This window comes from Microcebus murinus, chromosome 6 (assembly GCF_040939455.1).
Source record: "Microcebus murinus isolate Inina chromosome 6, M.murinus_Inina_mat1.0, whole genome shotgun sequence".
Classification (NCBI taxonomy): Eukaryota; Metazoa; Chordata; class Mammalia; order Primates; family Cheirogaleidae; genus Microcebus; species Microcebus murinus.
In genome coordinates this window covers 102,056,340-102,080,505 of record NC_134109.1, presented here as the reverse complement: position 1 = coordinate 102,080,505, position 24,166 = coordinate 102,056,340, and the positions used below count along the sequence as shown (strand labels likewise).

General features: G+C 40.6%; 1 protein-coding gene across 1 annotated transcript in view; it reads right to left on the bottom strand.

Annotated features, from left to right (window-relative positions):
• The window catches only part of MAP2K1 (mitogen-activated protein kinase kinase 1), an 81,127-nt gene extending 68,467 nt beyond the window's left edge, over positions 1-12,660 (bottom strand). Inside the window, exon 1 of the mRNA XM_012758608.2 lies at positions 12,111-12,660. Within this exon, the coding sequence (XP_012614062.1) occupies positions 12,111-12,190 (80 nt within the window). The 5' untranslated portion in view covers positions 12,191-12,660. The remainder of the gene's footprint in view (positions 1-12,110) is intronic.
• Positions 12,661-24,166: the final 11,506 nt, after the last annotated feature.

The window sequence follows — 24,166 nt, the reverse complement described above, 5'->3', positions numbered from 1 at the left end:
ATGAACAGCTGTGGTCCTACAATGCAGCCTTGTCTATCAAAAAAGAAACTTGCTCAGGAATTGGTCCAGGTCCTCTGCCGGGGGCAAGCCTCCAGTAACCCAAGTCCTCTGTGCCTCCGGAACCACTGATTTCCGCTTACCCTGTGTCCCCCCTCCACCTCTCACCATCATTCAGGAATTTATAAACTCTTCTCTGTAATTGCATACCAAGCTAAATCTTTATTCAATGCAACCAAACACCTGTTGGTGGTTTATGGTACTTTCCTCACTAACTCTCCCCTTGACTTCCCCTAATTAATGCATTATAGCTTCTTTTTTATTTGGAAATGCTTTAGGACTATCTTTTTTTTTTTTTAATTATTCAGCAATTTAGAACACTCAGAAATAGAAACGCAGCAAGCTACATTTATGGCTAACCCAGCATGAGTTTAGTTACCAAAATAAAACAAGGCAAAGCGACTATGCTTTAGAAGGAATGTTCCAGTAAAATAATAAAAGTGTTGCACTCTCTAGCTAAACTAATGTGTTAAGGGCCAGGCAGGGCGCACTGGCTCATGCCTGTAATCCCAACACTTTGGGGGGCTGAGGTGGGCAGAGGATTGCTTGAGGCCAGGAGTTCAAGGCCAGCCAGGGCAACATAGCAAGACCCCATCTCTACAAAAACAATTTTTAAAACTAGCTGGGCATGGTGGTGTGTGCCTATAGTCCCAGCTACTTGGGAGGCTGAAGTGGGAGGATCAGCTGGGCCCAGGTCCATCGAGGTTGCAGTGAGCTATTACTGCACCACTGCACTCCAGCCTGGGCTACAGGGTATGACCCTGTCTCTTATTTAAAAAAAAAAAAAAAAATCGACATGCAAAATCCTGTTACTACCTTGATAAAAAAAGCCTAGGCCAGATGTTCCAGTGGTCTTTTCTTTAGAGAAATGGAACCCTTCCTTGATTCCAATAAGCAAGTTTTATCAGTGGACACAAATGAGTACATGAGAAGCAGGATAAGTTTTCTATTTTTAATAATTATTGAAATGTTAAACAGCTCTCTTCTTCCTGTTTCCCCATCATTCTACAGGCTCCAAGATAAAGAGGACTTGAAATACATGTTGACATTTTGGTAGAATTTCAATCTGGATTTGAATAAGCCATTACAACAAAAGGTCTGTAGTTACCTTGGAATTCTTGTTAACTTCTAACAATTCTTGTTAACTCCTGAGAGAAGGACATTCTTGAAGGACTGTTTACTGAAGGGTGGTATGAAAGCAAAGAGGGCAAATAATTTTGACTCTGGATGCTCAAATGTGTTGAGGGTCTGCTCTGTTTTAAAACTAACCTGGATATGCAATTTATAACTCAGTAGAGAGGGAAACATTATAATTAACCAGATCCAGGCAAACCTGTTAAAATAATGGTTGGCTAATCAGTCATCTCTTCTCCCTACAACTCCCCAAATTTCAAGAATTAGCCTGAATCTGGAACCCATGTAGATGATTCACTCAACTCAAATGGCCCAAAAAGTAAATGCACTTAAGTGCATTCAAGATTATGAACCCTTCTTGGTAACAGTTAAACTCAAAATAGGTCAATTCCAGAAAGGTATTCATTTCAAGGGGACTTTTGTCTGTGGTTATTTTGAAAACCACTGTTTTTAAAACTGACATTATGAAGCTTAAAAATAGGCCCTCCTACTAAGGATTAAGGACTAAAATACCCTTTCCTTCCCCCATTTCCTTATTCTGTTTTCCCTCAACGGACTAGGAGAGTGATGATATAAAGGGGTATACCTTTTCCAGAGCTTCAGGTTATTACTTGAATTTTTTTTTTTTTTTTTTTTTTTGGATATCGAGTAAAGTTGCCAAAATCCAGTGTTGAGTAAACCTGGAATATTTTCAAACAAGTATCCCAAATAAAAGCATACTGTAACACATACACCATAAGAAGATAAGTCAAGATAAAAGCTCAACCAGCTCCTTCCACTCCAGGAGTGTGAACTCTCGCAATTTCCTTTTCCTTTCTGGATCTGGTTTCCTCATCTCTCAGATGAAGGCACAGGGCTAGAGGATCTGTGCGGTCTCATCCAACTCTAACAGGCGCTGCGTCTATAAAGCTGGGCAGCTGCTTCCTATTTCATGGCTCCCTGGAGAGAACAGTCCCTGTCCCAGAAAGGCCTTGTTATACTTTAACAGCGTTCCCCTGTGACACAAGAACTGCTACTGAGAGCAATGCAAGACCCTTATAAAATATCTAACCTGTTAAAATAAAAATACTGTTTTGCAGATGACCCTAGTAAACCTAGAAAAGCATATATATTCAATAAAAAAATTACTAGAATTTAACAAATAAGTGAATTTAACAAAGAAGCAGGATATATGCAATTCATACAAATCAAACTATGGTCAAGATGAAAAACACGAACTAAAAAATGTTCAATCACAATACCATCAAAATATGAAGCATTTGAAATATTAGCTTAGGACAAAGATGATTATTGAGAAGAAACTATAATACCATAACAGGAGAAAAAGAGAAGACATTAATAAATACAAAGACACCCCATAAAAATTCTTAGTTTTCTTTAACCCTACCAAATTAAAAAATATATATATGACTATAAAAACTACATAAGAGTGGGTTAAAAAGAAAATTTAGCAACGATCAAAATACTGCCAAGCCCGAGTAAATATAAACCTGAAAATACAACAGATGGATATAAATAAATCATATTTAATAAACTCCAGTAAGATAACAGAACTCATTGTGGAGAAAAATTAACTTAGATCTATACCTCATACCAAATACATTAATTTATTCCAAATGGGACAAAGAATTAACTATATAAGGGAGAGAAAATACTAGAAGAAAATGAAGCCACATACTCCTGCTAGTTGTGGAGAGATGATGTCTAAATACTAATGAAAAACAGGCTAACCCATACAAAAGGCAGGCTTTTGAAGATGTAAAAATATTTGTTCTTACTACAACATTAAACACAATGGAACTATGTAGTAACCACATAACTTATAAAACTTTTTAAAACACAAAGCATATAAAAAACTATTTAGAAATATTTAAAAATGGACAGAAGGGAAGAAAACTGCATATGACTTTTCAAAATGTTCAGCCTGGTACCACAGAACCATCCCAACCTACCTCTCCAGCTTCATCTCCTGAGAGCTGCACCGATGCACCCCCTGGTCACACTAAACCACTTGCTGGCCCTGCCACACATCCCAGGCTTCCCCACTTGTGTGAGGGTGCTCATCCTGTGCCCTCTTCCTGCCACACCTCCCATTCCCGTGGAAACCCTAGCCATGCTTCAAGAGCCAGTTCAAATGTCATCTCCTCCGTGAAGGCTCTCCTAATCTCCCCTCCTGGCTGTGCATGCTTCCCTCCTCTGAACAAGCTCCAACAGTGCCTTCTTTGTACCTCTACTTTGGGGCACTTTTTTTCTTTTTTGGGGGGGCAGGGGGGAGGCATTTTTCTGACTCTGCTTTTTCTTGTCCTCCTGCAATCTCCCCTCCTGTCCCATGTTAGATTTTAAGATCCCTGGAGGCAGACATAATCTCACTCATCTTTGAGTTCATCCACCTGCAACTCCCAACATAGGCCCTTACATTCAGGAAGCATTCAATAAATATTAGTTTAAACCAAATTATTAATGGAATAATCTCATTTCAAAAATACAGCTAACAATTAAATGAAAGTAAACTGACCTTTAAAGGAGCCCTTATCCTGCCTATTAAACTATCAAAAAATACTAAAGTTTGGGGGGAAAAAAGTTCTGAGGATTGAGGAAATAGTAGAAATATACATTGTAAATTAGTTCAATCTTTTCCTAGAACATATTCTAATACTATGTAACAACAGCAGTAGCATGGTCCATTGCCTCTGATTTGGTGGGTGAATTCATCTAAAAGCAAAACAGAAGAAATCGGTTCAAAAATATTTATAAGAGTATCATTAAATTAAAAAAATCTGGGCAGCAAAATAATCAACAAAGTGTCATTTGCTAAGCTAGACGCTATCAAACTCTACTCATCAGTCAGTAAAAATGATGTGTACAAGTTAGTCGGGGGAAAAACAACTGATCTCAACTACCAAAAAATGTATATAATGGAAGAAACAGAAGTGAAACTGGAGAATTTAACATCTGTAGGTTCTTTCTTTAGAAAGTATTTATATATTAAAATTTTTTAAAGAGTTGTCCTTAAGCAGGCAATTATTCAAAGAAAAGGGGTTGGGAGATAGAGGTCACTCTATCCTGTCCACTTTTTCTTCAAACCCCCTGTAACCTCTTCTTAAACTGACTCCCTTGCTGACATCAGAGCAGGATGCCCCTGAGAGTTTTCACAGAGAAATCAGGCAGGATAAGCAGTTTTAGCAGTTGGCCCTTCATCAGGATTCAGAGAACACCTGCTATTTTAAAACAAAACGCCATTTGTCTTGGGAGGCATTAACTTAGCAAACAGGTATGTGAGCCTCTAAACAGCTCTCTTGGGCTTTTGAGCAACAAAACAAAGGCGCAGGACATGAAGTAAAAACACAATCAAGTGGCAGTAAGAGACCAGGATGATTTTCCAATTTGGCAGTTTATGGAAGCAAACGACAGAAACAAAACTGGGTCCTAAGCTTTCTTCTCAGGCTCAGCTCATCTTCTTCCCAGCCTGTATTCTCTGGGTTTGTTTTCTCTGTGTCTGACAGATTCACCCTACCTGACCCACACTTCATGCAGATATGGTGGTTGTATACCGTTCACAGAGAGAAAAGCTAGCAAAAATTTTTGTTTGCTTAAACACTTTTGTTTTTCTCAATTCTACCAATAATGATGTATTGTATCAGCAGTGCTGAGACCCACGGGTCCAAACAGGTATGTTTCCTAATCAAGTTAAGAGAAAAGGTAGATTTAGTGAATAAAAAAATTATATGGTAATAAAATACTAATTTGTATGATTCATCAAAAATTGAGATTCATTTAATGTGATCTTTATTATACAACATAGACCAGAAGTACAAAAGGATTTAGAGATGGAAGAGAACAAATATGAATCGCCATTACAGGACATAAGACTTGGGATGAATTTTATGCTTTGAGTATTTTTAAGTTTATTGTAAATTTTTTTAAACATACAGGAAAAATGGAAAGAATAAAACAGTGAAACTCATAAACCAACCAACTAAACAAAACAATTATGAACATTTTGCCCTTTTTGTTTTATCCATCATGGTTTTTCTTCCCAAACCATTTAAGTTTCACACATCATACATCAATACAAATTCTCCTAATCATACTATCGGTACCATATTACATCTTAAAAATTAATATTCTATTCAAGTTTTCCCAACTGTCCTAAGAATGCATTTTATAACTGTTTTATTCTTTGATCCAGTATCCAACTGAGGTTCACACAGTACATGTGATTGGAATGTCTCCTTAATTACTTATTCTAGAATAGTACCTCTCCCCCTTTTTCCCATGACATTGACTCTTTAAAGAGACTAAGTCACTTGTCTTAAAGAATATTCCATCCTACATTTGTCTGATTGGTTCCTTCTGGTGTTATTTAACTTGTTCCTCGTTCCTCTGTCCCTATATTTGCTATAAACAGGAAATTAGGTCTCAAGGCCTGATTAGAAGTAGGATTGGGCTAGATTTTGGAAGGCAGGCAGCATATGAAATATCCAAATCAACACAATGTATCAACATTAAAAAACTCAAAAGCTGGCATCATTAACAACACTTTCCAATCAGAAGCATTCTGGTGATCATAAAGTATTTTTATGTATGTGCATTTTGAATGATGCTCCCTCACCCTACTTTCTTCACACATTTAATATTATCATACTTATTCTACAAATGAGGAAAGCTAGGCTCAGTGAAGTGACGTGACCAAGTGAAGTGCGTGACCAAGGTCAAACAATTAAGAAGTGCTATAACTAAGAAGTGATACAACTCTGAGCATGGCATGGAGTTGCTCAGAAAAGACAACATACATGGGAAATGAGCTTTATGCTGGGTCTTGAAAGATGGGTACCATTCATTTATCCAGGCACTGGGTTAGATGCTGGAGAAATTATCAGTGTACAATATCATCACAGTCCCTGCCCTCACAGAAGCTAAAGAATAGTGACAAATACAAAACAAAAATAAAATCATGCAGGAAAGTGGAGTAGGGTGTTCTAAACAAAGGAACTGTGTGAGTAAAACCAGACACAGAAGCAGTCTCAGAATGCTGGGGGCTAGGTGAGGGGAGTAAAGGGATCAGTAAGTTGGACCACAGCAGGTGAACTGGGAATAAAGAAAAATCAAGCTGGATAGGGAAGGCAGGGCCAACAACTACAGTAGTCCCCCTTATCCATGGTTTTGCTTCCCATGATTTTAGTTGTCCTAAGTACAATAAAATATTTTAAGAGAGATAACAATCACATTCACACAACATTACAATATAGTGTTACAACTATCCTATTTTATTAGTGCTATTAATCTCTTACTGTGCCTAATTTATAAACTGAACTTTATCATAGTATGTATAGGAAAAAAAACAGAGAGTGTGTATGTGTGTGTATAGATAGAGCTCGGTACTATTTATAGTTTTACAGTTTTGGGCATCCAGTGGGGGTTTTGGAACATATCCCCCTCAGATAAGGGAAGACTACTGTACTCTACTACAATAGGCTCTTCCTTTCTTTCAAAGGTGCATACATAAGTGAAAGTGGAATTCTGTTAAGTGTTTATGTTCAAACAAGAGCTCCAAGTATCTCCTTGCCAGGAGCTAAGTTATCTTATGAATTTCTTTGCCATTTCTGTATCTGCTGCAACACACACATAGATGTTCTTCCCAAAGTAAGGCTTTAGCAGGCTTTACTTTTCACCTGAAGCTGTTCTGAAAGTCAGCCCCAGTATTAGTTATTGATCAACTACTCAACAGAAACTTCCAAGTTCAAAATTATAAAATCAGTTTGAAATCACTTCAAAAGCTCCTAGTTATCATGGGGCACATCTCAGAGAAAGCCATGAGAGACCCAAAATAAGCACATCAGCCTGTCTCAACCTTTCTGTCCCCTTCCTCAAGGGCCTTCACACTCAGGTGTATGTTCCATACAAAGCCAAAGAACTGCTTGCTGATGCTGAGAACTGTGATCTGAATGCAATTAATTCTGAGGGTTTCAAGGTTACATAGAAACAGTTCAAAATCCAAAATCCTGGATACCATCAAAGCCACACAATGAACTCCTAAGTTTATTCAGTACCTTATGGCCTTCAAAGCAATTTTATATAGGTTATCTTGTTTAATCTTCACAGTACTCCTTCAAGGTAGGAGTTCAATCATTTAATCAACAAATATGTACTGAGTACCTACCAGTGCCAGACACTGCTCTACACACTGAGCAACAGGCAAAGCAAAGCCCCAACCACCATGAAGCCTATTGTATAGTATGTGGAAGGGAGAAGATACTTATATGCTATGCAACATCAATTAGTGGTCAGTGCTACAAAGAAAAATGAGGCAAAATAAAGGGATATGGAAATGACAAGGAAACACTATAGTAGAGTGATCAAAGCAGGCCTCTGTGAAGAGAGGACACTTGAACAGAGGTTTGAAGTAAGGAAGTAACTCAAGCGGGTACTTGGAAGAAGAGTCTTGCAGGCAGAGGAAATGGGAAATGCAAAGGCTCTAAGATGGGAATGTGCTTAACCTACACAACAGCAAAGAGGACAGTGTGGCTGAAGATCATGAGTGAAGGGGACAAGGGAAGAAAACCAAGGACCTGATCAGGCAGGGCCTTCTATGCCATCATGGTAAAGATTTTGTAAACCATTATCATCTGATTTCACAGATAAGGAAACTAAGAGTCAGAAAGTACAAAAGATTTGCCTAAAGTCAAGAAAAAGTGAGGTCTTGGGAGGTACCTTGCCTCACTACTGGGATTTCCACTCAGAGCTCAGGTTTCTCATGGGATTAAAAGTGTCGTTTTAAGCTAGGCACGGTGGCACACACCTGTAGTCCCAGCAACTAGGGAGACTGAGACAGGAGGATCACCTGAGCCCAGTTCAAGACCAACCTGGGCAACATAGCAAGACCCTATCTCTTTAAAAAAAAAAAAAAAAGGTGTTTTAAAGAAAGAGATTAAGAATGTGCCACATTTTGGAAGGAGAGGCAAGGAACCCTAAGATCCAGCAATCCCAGTTCTGAGTACACTCCACAAGGAGCTCTCACAAGGATCCAAAGGTGACATGACCAGTCATGGTCAAGACTGTTTGAGGCAGCAAGGGGTTGGAAACAACAAAGATATCTAAATCTAGGGAAATAAATAAGTAAAATACAGTACACGCACATGACTGACTGCTCTGCAACCAAGAGAAATAATGAATTAGATACACATACTGTATTGCAGCATGAACAGAGCTCAAAAACATTGTATTTGGTTAAAAAAACACTGATACAAAATTTAGGGATATCATTCCTCTGTTCAAATACTCCTGGTTCTCCTCCAGTAAGGTCCCTGTTCCCTGTGAAGGTCAGCATGCATGATTTATTTTGGCCAATAAAATGGCAGCAAAAGTGACACGTGTCACTTCTGGGCAAAAACTTTAAGAGCCTGAAAGTGGTTCAAAAGATTCCCTTCTCTTCCACACGAGTAGAGTTTATATAAGAAAAGAAAAAAATAAATAAATAAATAAATAAAATAAAAAAATATCAACAGTCACAAGTGGGTGCAAAAAAAAAAAAAAAAAAAAAAAAGATTCCCTTCTCAAGTAAGCATATTTCAGAGACAGTGCCTCTCTCAGCCTGGGTCTCTGAAGGACTCCAATCTACAGAACTTCCCACTGACCTGAAAGTGTGTTAAACTACTGAGATTTTGTGGTTGTTACCTCAACACAACCTAGTTTATCCTGTCTGATACAGATTTATAGCACAATAGCATTTAATACCCTAAACACAAAAACACACAATACTATCTACTTCCCAAGGATACGCATATAACCAAATAAACAGGTAGAATTATAAAGCCATATATTAAATACCTGTGAGTGGGTGCCAGTGAAAGAAAAGGAAATGGGGTGAAGGGAATGGGAGAAAAGGGGAAAATAAAATACATAAAAAGACTTTTAAACACAATGTGCAAATATTCAAAATTTCATTCACTCATTGATTCATTCAACAAACATTCATGCATCTGTCTATTATGTGCCAGGTTTTATAACATTTCAGTAATGAATCGAAAAAGAAAGCAGCCCTCTGCTTAAAGTTTATGGTATACAAGAGAGACAGATGTTTCAAATACCCCAGTAAAAAATTACAGACAATGATTAAGTCTCATTGAAAGTTCAGGTGACACAAGAAAGAGGGACCTACTTTAGATTAGGTGGTCTGTGAGCATATCAGAAGAAATGACATTTAAGCAGATAGGTGAAGATTGCTTCCTACCTAGCCAGGGGAGGAGGAGGTTAATTCATTGCAGCAAAGGGCCAGGAGTAAGTACAAGGACCATCCCAAGGTGGAGGAAGTGAAAGAGGACCAGTGTGGCAGAAGAAAAGAGCAGCAGGAAATGTGGTTAAAGAGGGTGGGGGTGGCGGTGGGGGGAGACAGCAAGCAGATAATTCAGAGTTTCACAGCCCAATATAAGGTGTTTGGATTTTATTCTAACTGTAATGGAACCACAGAAAAACATTTTAAACAGGGGAATATTATCTTATTTCCAATTTATTTCATTTTAACACTTAAGATCCTAGGAATCACATTTTTGCAAAATTTGCGAAAGAGATATTTTGACATAATTTCTCTTTGAGGACCCCCAGAACTTGTATAAACCTCACGTCTCATAATACCCAACTCCATCTCTGAATGGAGTAAGTGCTATGTCAGAGGTAAACCCAGGATGCCAGGGGTAAACCAACCTTGCCATTTTGGTACCAAGAATTCTTTACCATTAATGGATTATTTTTTCTTTAGTTACCTTGTCTGATAATATTTAAAATTGTGCCCCATTCTAACACAGAAATCATGAAAGCAACAGAGTTCTTTCTGCTGGTAGCCCAAGACAAGAGAAGCTTTGCTTGAGAAACACTCAGAGGTGAAAGATGAAGACGTGTATGGCTCTTCCTCGCATTAGCGCTAGGAAGTGTAGGGGAATAGTCCTTGTTTGGTTCAGGCAGCCTACACAAAGATGCCTCCTATTGTAACACAGCAGTGAGTCATGGAGACAGATGCAGAAGGCACAAAAAACTAAGCTAGGAAGAGTTGTTTGTCCAGAAGCAAAGGCACCTTCACATACACATCTACCACTATGAATGGAAATTACCTTCCAGTTTCCTGTAGTCTTCTCAACATTTAGGCCATTTACAAAGGCACCAGCAGCCAACATTTTTGGAAGGTTTACTATGTACTAGCTCATCCAATCTTCACAACTACTCTAAGTAGTTTCTATTATTAGCCCTATTTTTACAGATGAAACAAACTAAACCTAAGCCTTAGACAAAAATGTGTCCTAGGTCATAAAACCGCAAGTAACAGAGCCAGGCTTCAAATTTAGCTTGACTCCAGAGCCCAACTTCTTAACCACTATGTAGAATCTCCCAATCCCACCCAGTTTTCTGTCACCAACTCTGGGGTAGTTTCTTCTGTTTTCTTTTAATAAAATTCCTCCCCTTTGAAAGAATACAGCTGTGGTGCCACAATTAACAACAGAATGACAACAGCTACTTCCACTCAGTATCCACCTCCAAATTAAATAGGAAAAGGATCATCAGGAGGCCACAGCATTCAGCCAGAATCCACTATGGTCAAAACTTGTCCTGAAAACAGTAAGAACTGATGAAGAATCCCCTACCCTGGGGGACTTTCAGTCTACTTTAAAAGGGGAAAATATTATACATGGAAACTGAACAAATGTTTGCAAGCCACTGACCTGTACAAGTCAGTATCATGCAAAACAAGCACTACAATATTGAGGGGTCCTAAAGAAGGAAGTCTGTGGGAACAGGTGTGAGGAAACTGCCTGAGCTCATAGCACAGGTCCACCACCGGCCTCATGATCATTATAGGGATGGACGGAATCACAGCCAACAGGTCCCAGGGTTATTAAAATCAAGGGAGAGGAAGGGAGGTCACAGAAATTACCAAAGGGCAGAAGGTCCTGGCCTACTCTACTTGTTTCATCAGCTAGCTTCCTAAAGTCTGCAGTGTGCAGGTAAAAGATTAAGAACCTAACCTTTTCCTGTTATTCCTCCAGCTAGCCAGTGTCTCTTTCTCAGATAGTCTTGTGCCTTACCTAAGATCCAAAAAAGCTGTGGGAGCTCAGAAAGCCCCATGAAATAGCCTCATGGTTATTTAATGAAGATGCTGGTTTGTGAGCAACACTGAAAGCTGCGAATATGGAGCAGCTCGCATGTGGTTTCCATGGTGTTCCTGTCTCAGGTCAGGAGCTTAGGGCTCCGGGTCAAGTAGGGAAAGCCAGGGAGTCATTGGTGAGGAGACGGTTTGTTGACTGAATGAAAGAATGAAAAAGCCAGACCCCTCCTGTGAGCAAGACAGTTCCCAGGAAAGCCAAGACCAGAAGCCCCCAAACTCAGCAAGGCAAAAGCCACGGGGAAGTCTGTCCACGCCCCCGCTGGCCAGACAGCTGGCCTGCAACAAGGCACTCCAGCCCCACAGGTGTCAGGCACGAAGGTGACGGTGCTGCTCCCCAGTTCCTAGTCCACACTCCTATCCTGAGCCGGTCTCGAAGGCGCAGATGCGATCTTAACTCTTTCCAAGACATTTGCCTCCTCTCCCCGGTAAAGGCCATAATCCCAGAGGATTGCATTTAGAAAACAGCTGGGACGAGGGAGGAGGAATGTGCCAGGGTTTATTTTCTGGGGAGAAGACGACTGGATAGGGACGACTGAAAGGGTCGGGAAAGGGTGCGGGGGGGATCGAGACTCGCTGGGTCCACTAACCGGTCTGAGTCAGGAGCACAATCAGTGCTTAGTCACTGATACCTCGGCGGCCGGGAATTCCTCGCCCCCTGCCAGCCCGAGACGTACGTGACCAAGCGGAGCGGAGCCCGGCGCGCGCTCCTGCGCCCCAGCGGGGGCCGCCCCAGCCGGCCGGCGCTCGCCGCCCACCTCGTACTTACTCCGCAGAGCTGGTCCCGTTAACCGCGGAGCCGTCGGGGGCCGGGTTCAACTGGATGGGCGTCGGCTTCTTCTTGGGCATTTTGGACCCGGGGAAGGCGCTTACAACTCCGGGGGAGGCCGGCCCCTCTCGCTTCCTCCCGCTGCGCTGCCCCGCGCCCGCTGCGCGGGGCCAAGTCGGAGCCGCGGGCCCGGGGCTGGCTACCGGGGCGCGTCCCGCGCGGTCCTGTCAGCGTCGAGGGGCCGGCGGCCGTCTCCGGGGACCCCCGCCCCACTCGCCGGCGGTTCGGCGTGCAGGGAGCCGAAAGGGTTGCCCCGCCGGCGCGGAGCGGGCTGTGCTTGCGGCTTGGCAGCCCGGGACTCCCTCCCGTCTCCCTCAGTCAGCCAGTCCCTCGGGCTCGAGCGGCCCCGCCGCGCGCGCGCCAGAGCCCTGCTCCAGCTCCAGCCGGAGAAAGTGCCGCCGCCGCCGCCGTCGCCGCGCTCCCAGCAGCTCGGCGCAGCCGTCCCCAAGAGGGACTGAAAGGCGGGGGAGGGGCGGGGAAGGGGAAGCCTAGCCCCCGCCCGGGCTGCGGCGCTTTCCACACGCCCACTCGGCCCCGCCCCTATGGGGGCCGACAACCAATGGGAGCAAACCTTGGCGGCAGATGACGCGGAAATACGTCACGGGGGCGCGGTCCCGGCGCGGGCTCCACGGCGCCCTCTGCTGCCCCGAGGCACCCAGGTGACCCACTGGGAAAGGAGGGCCTGGTTCCTGCAGCGGTCTGCGCGGTGTGCTCCCAGGAGCCGGGTGCTCCTCGGCCTCCTCCCCCTGGATACCTGGCTTCCCCCGGGCCCCGGGGCCGAGTCACTTTAACGGAGATGAAATAACAATATAAATAAGGAAAAATACCTCTTCTTGTGTACAGAGGAGAGACAGCGTGGGGAAATAGGAAACTCATCGAGAGACCAACAAACTGGGGCACATATATGTATACATTTTATGTGTATATAATGGTAATATTACTGACGAGGGCGCAGGGAGATGGGTACTCAGTACTAATGAGATTGTAAATTGGTGCAATCTTTTTTGAGAGCAGATGGATAATACTTTTTTAAAGCCTTAAAACCCCTCTTTCATCCAGTAATTCCAGTTCTATGAAACTTATTGAAGAAATAAAATGTGAATGAAGAGCGTAATAAAAGAGGCACAGTTCCTATTCAGAAATGCAGTCTTCCTCTTCCCCTTCTCCTTAGTGTAATAAAATATGCAGACCTAAAAGACATTAGGTATACAGAACAAAGTAAGTGTGTGCACCTGGTGGTCCAGAGCCAGGTGTCAGTGACCTAGCAGGTAAGGCCAGAAATCTGCGAAGATGAAGAGGGCTTGAACACCTGGGCGGCAGTCCTACACAGGGTCTTCTAACCCAAGAGCCCAAGAGGGAAAAGCAAGTCATCCAAGTGGGGGAGGCCCTCCAGCTTAGATGGGAGATTGGTTATATACACGATGATTGATCAAATCACTAAATATATTAAGCATGATGAAGCCAGGTTTGTCACTGTGGGAGAATGAAGTTACAAATAAGGGCAGGGAGAAAATCCTGTGCTGTTGTATTGAAACTGGAGATATCAGTGTGAACTGTTTGTTTTTTTAAATAAATTGTATTGTGTATAACCAAGAGTGGTGGTGCACACCTGTAGTCCCAGCTACTTTTATTTTTATTTTTCATCTTGTATTTTAAAAGGGGACAGCTACTTTGGTACTCTAAAGTGGGAGGATCACTTGAGCCCAGTAGTTCGAGGCTGTGGTGAGTTATGATCACGCCACTACACTCCAGCCTAGGTGACAGAGCAAGACTCTGTCTCTAAAAAAAAAAATATTGTGTGCATTTTTACAGTGTTTACAACATGTTATGGGATACGTATAGATGGTAAAAATGGTTACTATAGTGAAGCAAATTAATATACCTGTCATTTCACATAGTTACTTGTATGTGTCTGAGAAAAGAACAGCTAAAATCTATTTATTTAACTAAAATCCCAAGTACAACTTTGCTAACTATAGTCCTTATGTTGTAATGTACATTAGGTCGTTAGATTTGTTCATCCTACATATCTGCTACTTTGTATCCTTTGACTTACATCTATTTCCTCCCCCCTTCCCCCCCATATTTTTTAATATATAGCTGCGGTCTGCAACCACAGGAAGGCCACAGACCAGCACCAGCCTGTTAGGCACCAGGCAGTAGAGCTCCGTCACCACACCACCTTCATACACACACACACACACACACACACACACACACACACACATCTGTGGAAAACTTGTCTTCCGTGAAATTTAGGAATGGGGGGGCGCACAGCAGGAGGTGAGCGCAGAGGAGTATTTACATCTGTATTTACAGCTGCTCCCCTCCCCATCTCTTGCATCACCACCTGAGTTCTGCAGCCCCCCACACCCATCAATGGAAAAATTGTCTTCAACGAAACCAGTCCCCGGTGCCAAAAAGGTTGGGGACCACTGATATATAGGAATAGATGTATATAAATGTAAATGTATAAATATGTAAGATGTAAATAGATGTAAAGGTGTGCGTGTTGTGTGTATAGAAGTGATTCTATCTTTATTCATATTAAACACACACAACTTTTAGTATCAGTGTAAAATAATAAACATTAAATATTTAATTGAGGCTGGACACAATGGCTCACGTCTGTAATCCTGGTGCTTTGGGAGGCTGAGGTGAGATGATCGCTTGTGCTCAGAAGTTTGAGGTTGCAGTGAGCTAGGATCATGCCACTGCACTCTATCCCAGGCAAAGGAGTGAGAGCCTCTCTTAAAAAATGAGAAAAATTTTAATTGAAACTTTTTGAAACAATGTATCAGCAAGGCAGGCTTATCTGAATTCTGATATAGTTTTATATTTACTAGTGCAAATAAAAACTAATTGGATTTTGAGCCATTAACTGAAATTTTCAAGGACTCACTTTCACCCTGTGAAAATGTGAAGTTCCTTTCAATACTGAAATACTCTATAAATGGTGCTGAGAGTCAGCCTTCATTGAATAGTGTTCCTGAACCCTGACTATGGTCTGAGAATGAGTCCAGTTGAAGAACTATCCTAGTGGTTAAAGTTTGTAGAATCATTCAAGGAAAAAGAGTTTGTTTTCCTCATTCCCTTTTCAGATAGGCAGTGATTCATCAGTTCTATCAACTTTTCCTGAGTGCCTAACATAGGTGCTGACCATACAGATAAGAATAAGACTCGGATATATAGGTATGAACTAATGACTACAACATAATAAACATTGTAACATATGTAGTAGATTGAACCATGTGAGGTTGCTTTGCAGGTCAAAAGTGTGTGAATATTGGCAAATATTGGTTCATCCCATTTGTACACAGTGTAGATAGATCACAAATGTGAGGATCCATGAAATACAAGTGCAACCAATGATGAAAATACATCATAAATTGAGGAGTACATTTAACTCAAATCTCTATACCTGAGATCCAAAATCAAACATAACAAAAGAAAACAAACAAAAAAAGAGCATGCACTTGAGAAAGAAAGACCTGGAATTAATATCAGTTCTGCCTTGGGCTGATTACTTAACCTTTCTAGCCATAATTTACCTATAAAATGAAAATTATACTACCTACTGCACAAAATTATTGTGAGTATTAAGTAAAATCTAGAAAGAGTAGTACCTAAGACACAGAAGCTAAATAAATGGTGATGATGGTGGTGGGTTTTCATCATGTAAACGTAATCTGCTGGAAGGAGAATAATTTATAGAGGCTTTCTGGAAAATAACTAGCCTTGCAAAAATATACACTTTGACTCAATAATCCCACTTCCAGGACTCTCTTATAAGAGAATTATGAAAGCTGTGTAAAACAGTGATAAACATGGTATTATCTAAATAGTTAAAATCTGGCTGGGTGCAGTGGCTCATGCCTGTAATTCTAGCACTCTAGAAGGCTGAGGCAGGAGGATCGCTTGAGATCAGGAGTTCAAGACCAGCCTGAGCCAGAGTGAGAACTTGTCTCTACTAAAAATAGAAAAATTAGCCAGGTGTGGTGTGCACCTGTAATCCCACCTGCTCGGGAGGCTGAGGCAGGAGAATTGCTTGAGCCCAGGAGTTTGAGGTTGCTGTAAACTAGGCTGATGACATGGCACTCTAGCCCAGGTGACAGAGAGAGACTCAGTCTCAAAAAAGAAATAAATAGGCCGGGCGCTGTGGCTCACGCCTGTAATCCTAGCTCTTGGGAGGCCGAGGCGGGCGGATTGCTCAAGGTCAGGAGTTCAAAACCAGCCTGAGCAAGAGCGAGACCCCGTCTCTACTATAAATAGAAAGAAATTAATTGGCCAACTGATATATACATAAAAAAAAAATTAGCCGGTCATGGTGGCGCATGCCTGTAGTCCCAGCTACTCGGGAGGCTGAGGCAGAAGGATCACTCAAGCCCAGGAGTTTGAGGTTGCTGTGAGCTAGGCTGACGCCATGGCACTCACTCTAGCCTGGGCAACAAAGCGAGACTCTGTCTCAAAAAAAAAAAAAAAAAAAAAGAAATAAATAAATAAATAGCTAAAATCTGAAACCACCTAAATATTCAGCAGAAAGGAAATGATTACATCATTTATGAGACATGTGACACACCCATATGATGGGATGTTGGTCAAGAAAAGGCTTTCAGGCAGGGCAAGGTGTCTCAGGCCTATAATCCTACCATTCTGGGAGGCCGAGGCAGGAGGATCACTTGAGCTCATGAGTTTGACACCAACCTGAGCAAGAGCAAGATCCCATCTCTACTAAAAACAGAAAAATTAGCTGGGTGTGGTGGCAAAAGCCTATAGTTTCAGCTACTCGGGAGGCTGAAGCAGGAGAATCGCTTGAGCCCAGGAGTTTGAGGTTGCTGTGAGTTAGGTTGACAGCATGGCACTGTAGCCCCAGAGACAGAGAGAAACTCTGTCTCAAAAAAAAGGGGGTGGGGGCAGGCGCGGTGGCTCACGCCTATAATCCTAGCTCTTGGTGAGGCCAAGGCGAGAGGATCGTTCAAGGTCAGGAGTTCGAGACCAGCCTGAGCAAGAGCGAGACCCCATCTCTACTAAAAATAGAAAAATTAGTTAAGCATGGTGTCATGCACCTGTAGCCTATGAGTTTGAGGTTGCCGTGAGCTAGGCTGACGCCACAGCACTCACTCTAGCCCAGGCAACAGAGTGAGACTCTGTCTCAAAAAAAAAACTTTATGCAAATGTTTATGGTAGCATTATTTACAATAGCCGAAAGGTAGAAACAACCCAAATATCCATCAGCTTGTGAATGGATAAACAAAATGTCATATCCTCACAATGGAATATTATTCAGCCATAGAAAGGAATGAAGTACAGACCCATGCTACACCATGGGTAAACCTTGACAACATTATGCTGAGTGAAAGAAGCCAATCACAAGACCACATATTGTATGACTCCATTTATATGAAATGTCCAGAAGAGGCAAATCTATACAGACAGAAAGTAGATAGTGGTTGCTCAGGACTTAGGGGAGAAAGGCTACAGCAGGATATCAAGGGATAAGGGATGATAGCTAAAGGATTTCTTTATGAGGTGATGATAAAGTCCTAAAATTGACTATGATGATGGTTGTACATATCTAATATGAATATACTAAAAACCATTGATTTTACATTTTAAATGGGTGAATTGTATGGTTTGTGAATTTTTTCTCAAGAAAGCTGTTATTAATACAACAATATCAACAAGAAAATTCAGGAGATAACTAGAATTCAGAACTGGAAACCTAGCCAATACAGTCTGAAGGAGAGCAAAGATGGAGGATTTACACTGCCAGATATCAAAATCCATATAAAGAAAGGTATTTAACATAGAATGGCACTGGCTCAAGGACAGAGAGACCAATGGAGTAAAACAGAAAGTCTGGACACAAACTCATATGTATGTGATCACCTGATGCATGACAAAGATGACAATACAGTGCAGTGGGGGAAAGGATGCTCTTTTAAATAAATGGTGCTGAGTCAATTTAATATCCATATGGAAAAAAAGGTCTTGACTCCTACATTACACCATATATAACAAATCAACTCTAGATGGATTATAGAACTAAGTAAAACTTTTAGAAGAAAATGTTAGAGAATATCTTCATGACATTGGAGTGGACAAAGATTTCTTAAACAAGACCCCAAACCCATAAATCATGGAGAAAAAGATGACAAATTGGACTACCTTAAAGTTAATAACTTCTGACTTTCAAAAAAGATGAAAAGAGAAGATATTTGTAATGCATATATCCAAACAAGTACTCATATCTAGAATATATGAAGAGCCCACATATTTCTATTGGACAATCCAATAAAAAAAAAAAAAGAGCAAAAGACTTGAACAGAACTTCACAAAAGAAGATCTCCAAATGATCAGTAAATACATAAAAAGATGCTGAATTTCTTAATGCATATTAAAACCACAGTGTATTTAATGCCCCCGAATTGTACACTTAAAAATAGTCCAAACCTGGTGCAGTGACACACACCTGTAGTCCCAGCTACTCAAAACACTGAGGTTTGGCCGGGCGCTGTGGCTCACGCCTGTAATCCTAGCTCTTGGGAGGCCGAGGCGGGCGGATTGCTCGAGGTCAGGAGTTCAAAACCAGCCTGAGCAAGAGCGAGACCCCGTCTCTACTATAAATAGAAAGAAATTAATTGGCCAACTGATATATATATAAAAAATTAGCCGGGCATGGTGGCACATGCCTGTAGTCCCAGCTACGTGGGAGGCTGAGGCAGGAGGATTGCTTGAGCCCAGGAGTTTGAGGTTGCTGTGAGCTAGGCTGACGCCACGGCACTCACTCTAGCCTGGATAACAAAGCGAGACTCTGTCTCAAAAAAAAAAAAAAACAAAAAAACACTGAGGTAGGAGAATCCTTTGAGCCCAGAAGATGGAGGCCAGCTTAGGCAACATAGCAAGACCCTACCTCTAAAAAAAAAAAAAAAAAAAAATACAGTAAAAATCATCTACATTTTTCACTATGTATATTTTAACACAATAAAAAAAATACACAAGGTGATTCTACTTCACTATTTTGGCTGAACTGAAAAGGACAAATAATATCAATTGTTGACAAGGATGTGGAACAATTAGGGCTCCTGAACACTAAGGGTGGGAATATAAATTTGTGCAACTAGTTTGGAAAGCTGTTTGGCAGTATTTACTAAGGCTGAATTTACAGCTTCCCTATGACTCAGCAATTCTAGTCCTAAGAATATTTCTACAGAAGTCGACATACTGTCATGTGTCATGTAATAATGGAAATATGTTCTGAGAAATTTGTCATTAGGCAATTCCATCATTATGCAACCATCATGGAGTACACTTACACAAACCTAGATGGTATAGAAACTTGTATGGCATATTATTGTACTGAGTACTGCAGGCAATTGTAACACAATGGTAAGAATTTGTGTATCTAAACATATGTAAACATAGAAAAGGTATAGTAAAAATATGGTATTGTAATCTTTAATCTTATGTGACTACTGTCATATATGTGGTCTATTATTGACCAAACATCAAAACATCATTGTGATGCATGACGATATATGTTCACCAAAAAATTTGTACAAGAGTGCGCATAGCAACCCTATTTGTAATGGTTATTGGGAAAACAAATCAAGTGTCCATTGACAGTAAGTGGATAAATTGTGGTGAATTCATACAATGAAATTGTCTATTGCACTGCAAAAATAGACTACAACTACTTGCAACAGTATGAATGACTCTCACAAACATCCTGTGGAGTAGAAGAAAGTAATAGACACAAGAAAGTAATGACTACTTTTTTCTTTTATATAAAGTTCAAAAACTGGTAAACCTAATCTATGGTGGTAGAACTTGGGCTAGATTATCCCTGAGGAGGGGAGCAGGAGGAAGGTGAGATGAAGGTGGCTTTCAGGGTGCCCGTAATGTCTGCTCTTTTGATCTGGGTGCTGATTTGTGTATTTTTCTGTCTGTATGTTATCCTTCAATAAAGCAATTACTAGAGAAAAGAAAAAGAAATTCATGGAAAAACTTTTTTTCCCAGAAAATAGAGCAGACTGACTCAAATATATTTTTATTTGTCCTGCCTTGCTTTTTAGAAAGAATAATATAGGCCTCTCTCACATTAAAACATTTATGTCTTCTGAGAATTTTGTGGTTTCTGTTTAAAATTTTTTGTGTTTTTTAAATTATATGACTAATACTAGTTTATTATGGGGAGAACAAGAAAAGTGTTAAAAAGGTAATAAAAATCATTCTCTCTCTTTTTTTTTTTTTCCTGAGACTAAGTCTCACTCTATTGCCCAGGCTAGAGTGCCATGGTGTCAGCCTAGCTCACAGCAACCTCAAACTCCTGGGCTCAAGCAATCCTCCTGCCTCAGCCTCCCGAGTAGCTGGGACTACAGGCATGCGCCACCATGCCCGGCTAATTTTTTCTATATATATTAGTTGGCCAATTAATTTCTTTCTATTTTTAGTAGAGACGGGGTCTCGCACTTTAGTAGAGACAGGTCTCCCCCAGCTCAGGCTGGGCTTTAATTCCTGACCTTGAGCGACCCACCCACCTCAGCTTCCCAGAATGCTAGGATTACAGGTGTGAGCTGCCTCGCCCGGCCAAAAATCATTCTTGATACACTAGTCAATGATAATCTCTGTTTATATGATGGTGTCTTAAATTCATCTTCAGCCATTTTCACATGCAGTTGATATTATAGGATCAGTGACTTTATTAGCAATGTATGAGTTTTCTTTTAGGGGCAGGCCTGTATTTTCTCCCTTATAAATGAAGATCCTTTATTCTCTTAATATAAAGTTCAGTTACGAAATTCAAAATAAAACTAAATTCTGATTACTGAAAACAGAAGTTATTCTATAGGAAGAAATTCCACCTTATATATTTTTTCTCATTTTAATACCACATTTTCCCATACTCTAATCATAAGAGAACTCTGGCTCCTTATCAAATGCTTTTACTATCATTAACTCCCTTTACTTATAATTCATTCTGTTCAGGATAGAGTTAATTTTAAAATCTTTTTTTTTTTTTTTTTTGTAGAAGGATGTGGCTGAATAAAATCTTTGAAATAAATAGCTAAGGACTATAATCCAATTGTCTGGGTTTTAAGCCCCTGTGAGTTTGGCAGCTGTTTCTATTGAGTAACTGAGTGAAGAGTCACAGTGTGGAGGGTGACAACGCTATCATCCCCTCCCCCCACAGAGGAGGACATCCGCTTCCTCAGTTCTTGATGTCAGACATTCCGATTGCAATGAAACCACTGGGTTATTTTGGGAGCCACTTTTAATGGTCCCTTGCCCTTCATTTAAAGGAAAAGATGCCTCTACAAAGTGGAGGATGATGCAATTTCAATTGCTCTCTAAGGATGTGGCTTAAGCCAGACAGGATATCAGATCCAGCACCTTTTTTTGGATGGAAGTCAGGTTAGGGAGCTTGCTCTGGGTTAGCAAATGTGGTACTGTGGTATTTTGCTTTTGACCCTTGGATAGCACAGTGAAAGGAGATACACTTGTGTCATACCAGCTTCCTAGAGGGCAGCTGTGAAGAAGGAAGTCTTGACTTCCTTTGGAATCACAGTTCAGGATCCCGGATATTCTTATTCTCAAATCTCATTTGAGATTAAAGAAATCTCAAATCTCTTTCCCAGAACATTCATTTAAATACTTGTCATCATTGGTCTCCGCCCCCCCTTCTCACTTTCTACTACTCAATGGAAAACCCCTACATCATCCTTTTCCTGCCAAGTGCTTTGCAAAGATTACAAGCAGGAAATTAAAAATGAGTGTGATCATTTGAGCTACAGTGATCTGGGAGCTGTGACAATAAAACCAGGTGGGACCTACACAAGCAGAACCTCATAAAGTCCATCAATCTTTTTATAATTCACTCTTGCTCTGAGACAGGTCAGCTTATAGAGAACTGAGAATTTGCATGAAAAGAGTTTTCATCTCCAACAATCAACTATGCATGACACAGAGTCCTGGGTTTGTGTATATTTTAAGATATTGCAAACTATCATTATTGGTACATTAATATGTTTTGCAGGGTTTTTGTCTGTTTGTTTAGAGACAGAGTTTCTCTCTGTCACCCAGGCTGGAGCGCAGTGGTGCGATCATAGCTAACTGTAACCTCAAGTTCCTGGGCTCAAGCCATCCTCCCACCTCAGCCTCCCAAGTACCTGGGACTACAGGCATATACCACCTGTTTTGTAGTTTGTATATACTTTCGGGAGCAAGGAATCTCTTCTCCGCAATGTGCTTTAATTGTCCAGCTTCATAAAATACAAAGTATTGTTATTATAATGATAACATTGTGTGTCATGATTACTACTGAACCACACACTATTTATGCTTGCTTCTCTCTATGCTTTCTCTGGGTAGATAGACCTTTGTAACTGGGTGCTAGACCGGCATCTGATATGAGGCTTTTATACTTTAGAGAGTGGGAGATGAGTTCACTTTAGAATTTTAGAGCTAGATTATAGAGGTCATGGGGTCGAAGCCCCCCCACTCTATAAAACTCAGCCCTAGAGGGGTTCATTGGTCTCCTCCGAGGTCACACAGCTAGTTCAGGATAGAAAAGGGACATCATCTGATTCCCAGGCCAATGATTTTTTTAAAAGTCTCTGTTACCTTGCCAAATAGTAGATAGGTAAAATTAGTTTCATTGACAGTTATCAGTTTTGTTTGGCTGTGACATTTTCAAATATTTCTAATTATAAAGACACTAAAGAGCTTGGTAATGCCATAAATAACAATAAAGGGATTATTTTTCCTTTATCTACCATTCCTTTCCCTAATTTTTATTTTATTTTATTTTATTTTATTTTATTTTAGCATATTATGGGGGTACAGATTTTAAGGTTTCAATAAATGCCCATTTCCCCCCCTCCCCCCATATTTTTTTTTTTGAGACAGAGTCTCACTTTGTTGCCCAGGCTAGAGTGAGTGCCATGGCGTCAGCCTCGCTCACAGCAACCTCAATCTCCTGGGCTCAAGCGATCCTCCTGCCTCAGCCTCCCGAGTAGCTTGGACTACAGGCATGTGCCACCATGCCCGGCCAATTTTTTGTATATATATTTTTAGTTGGCCAATTAATTTCTTTCTATTTTTGGTAGAGACGGGGTCTCGCTCAGGCTGGTTTCGAACTCCTGACCTTGAGCTATCCGCCCGCCTCGGCCTCCCAAAGTGCTAGGATTACAGGCGTGAGCCACTGCGCCCGGCCTCCTTTCCCTAATTTTTATACTTGCTTTCAATATCAAGTGACATTTAACCATATTTTGTATAAGTCTGATAGATTTGGATATATCATAATCCACACTTCTTTTGAGTTCTGTGAATTGGGAGCCAAACTTAGAAACTGACAAATCTACATACCATTCAAACTTAGTTTATAAACTACTTTTAAAAAACACAATTTTCATGTCCACGATGCATATAGTTCAAATTTAGAAATTTGTTTTAGGGAAATAATCAGAGAAGTGCAAAGATTTATATACAACAGGGATGTTTGGTTCAACATTTACTCATAGTAACAAAATACAGACAAATTAATGTGGGGTTTTTTTTCTTGGAAGAAACTATAAGAATTTGTTAACAATGATGACCTTCAGAAAGAAAGACTTGTTGAGTCACTCATGAAAGGGAAGAACGCCTTTCAGTTTCATTGTTGTACCTTTTTGTATTACTTGATCTTTCTGTCCACATAGACGAACTGCTTTATTTGCTTCAAATATTTTCTAGATGACAGATATTTTCTAGGTGGGAAGATTATGGACAATTTTTGGTCTTTGGATGTCTCTGCATTAAAAATGTAATAAGTTATATTATTTTAATAATTAATGTCCAAAAATAGTGGATTTTGTAATATATCTACATGATGAGATTCAATGCATCAGTTAAAAATATAACTTTTTAAAAACAGTAATGGCATGGATATGTGTCCAGAAAATAGTAAGTTAAAAAAGCACTTATAAAAAGTATGTACATATAAGCAACCATTTTAT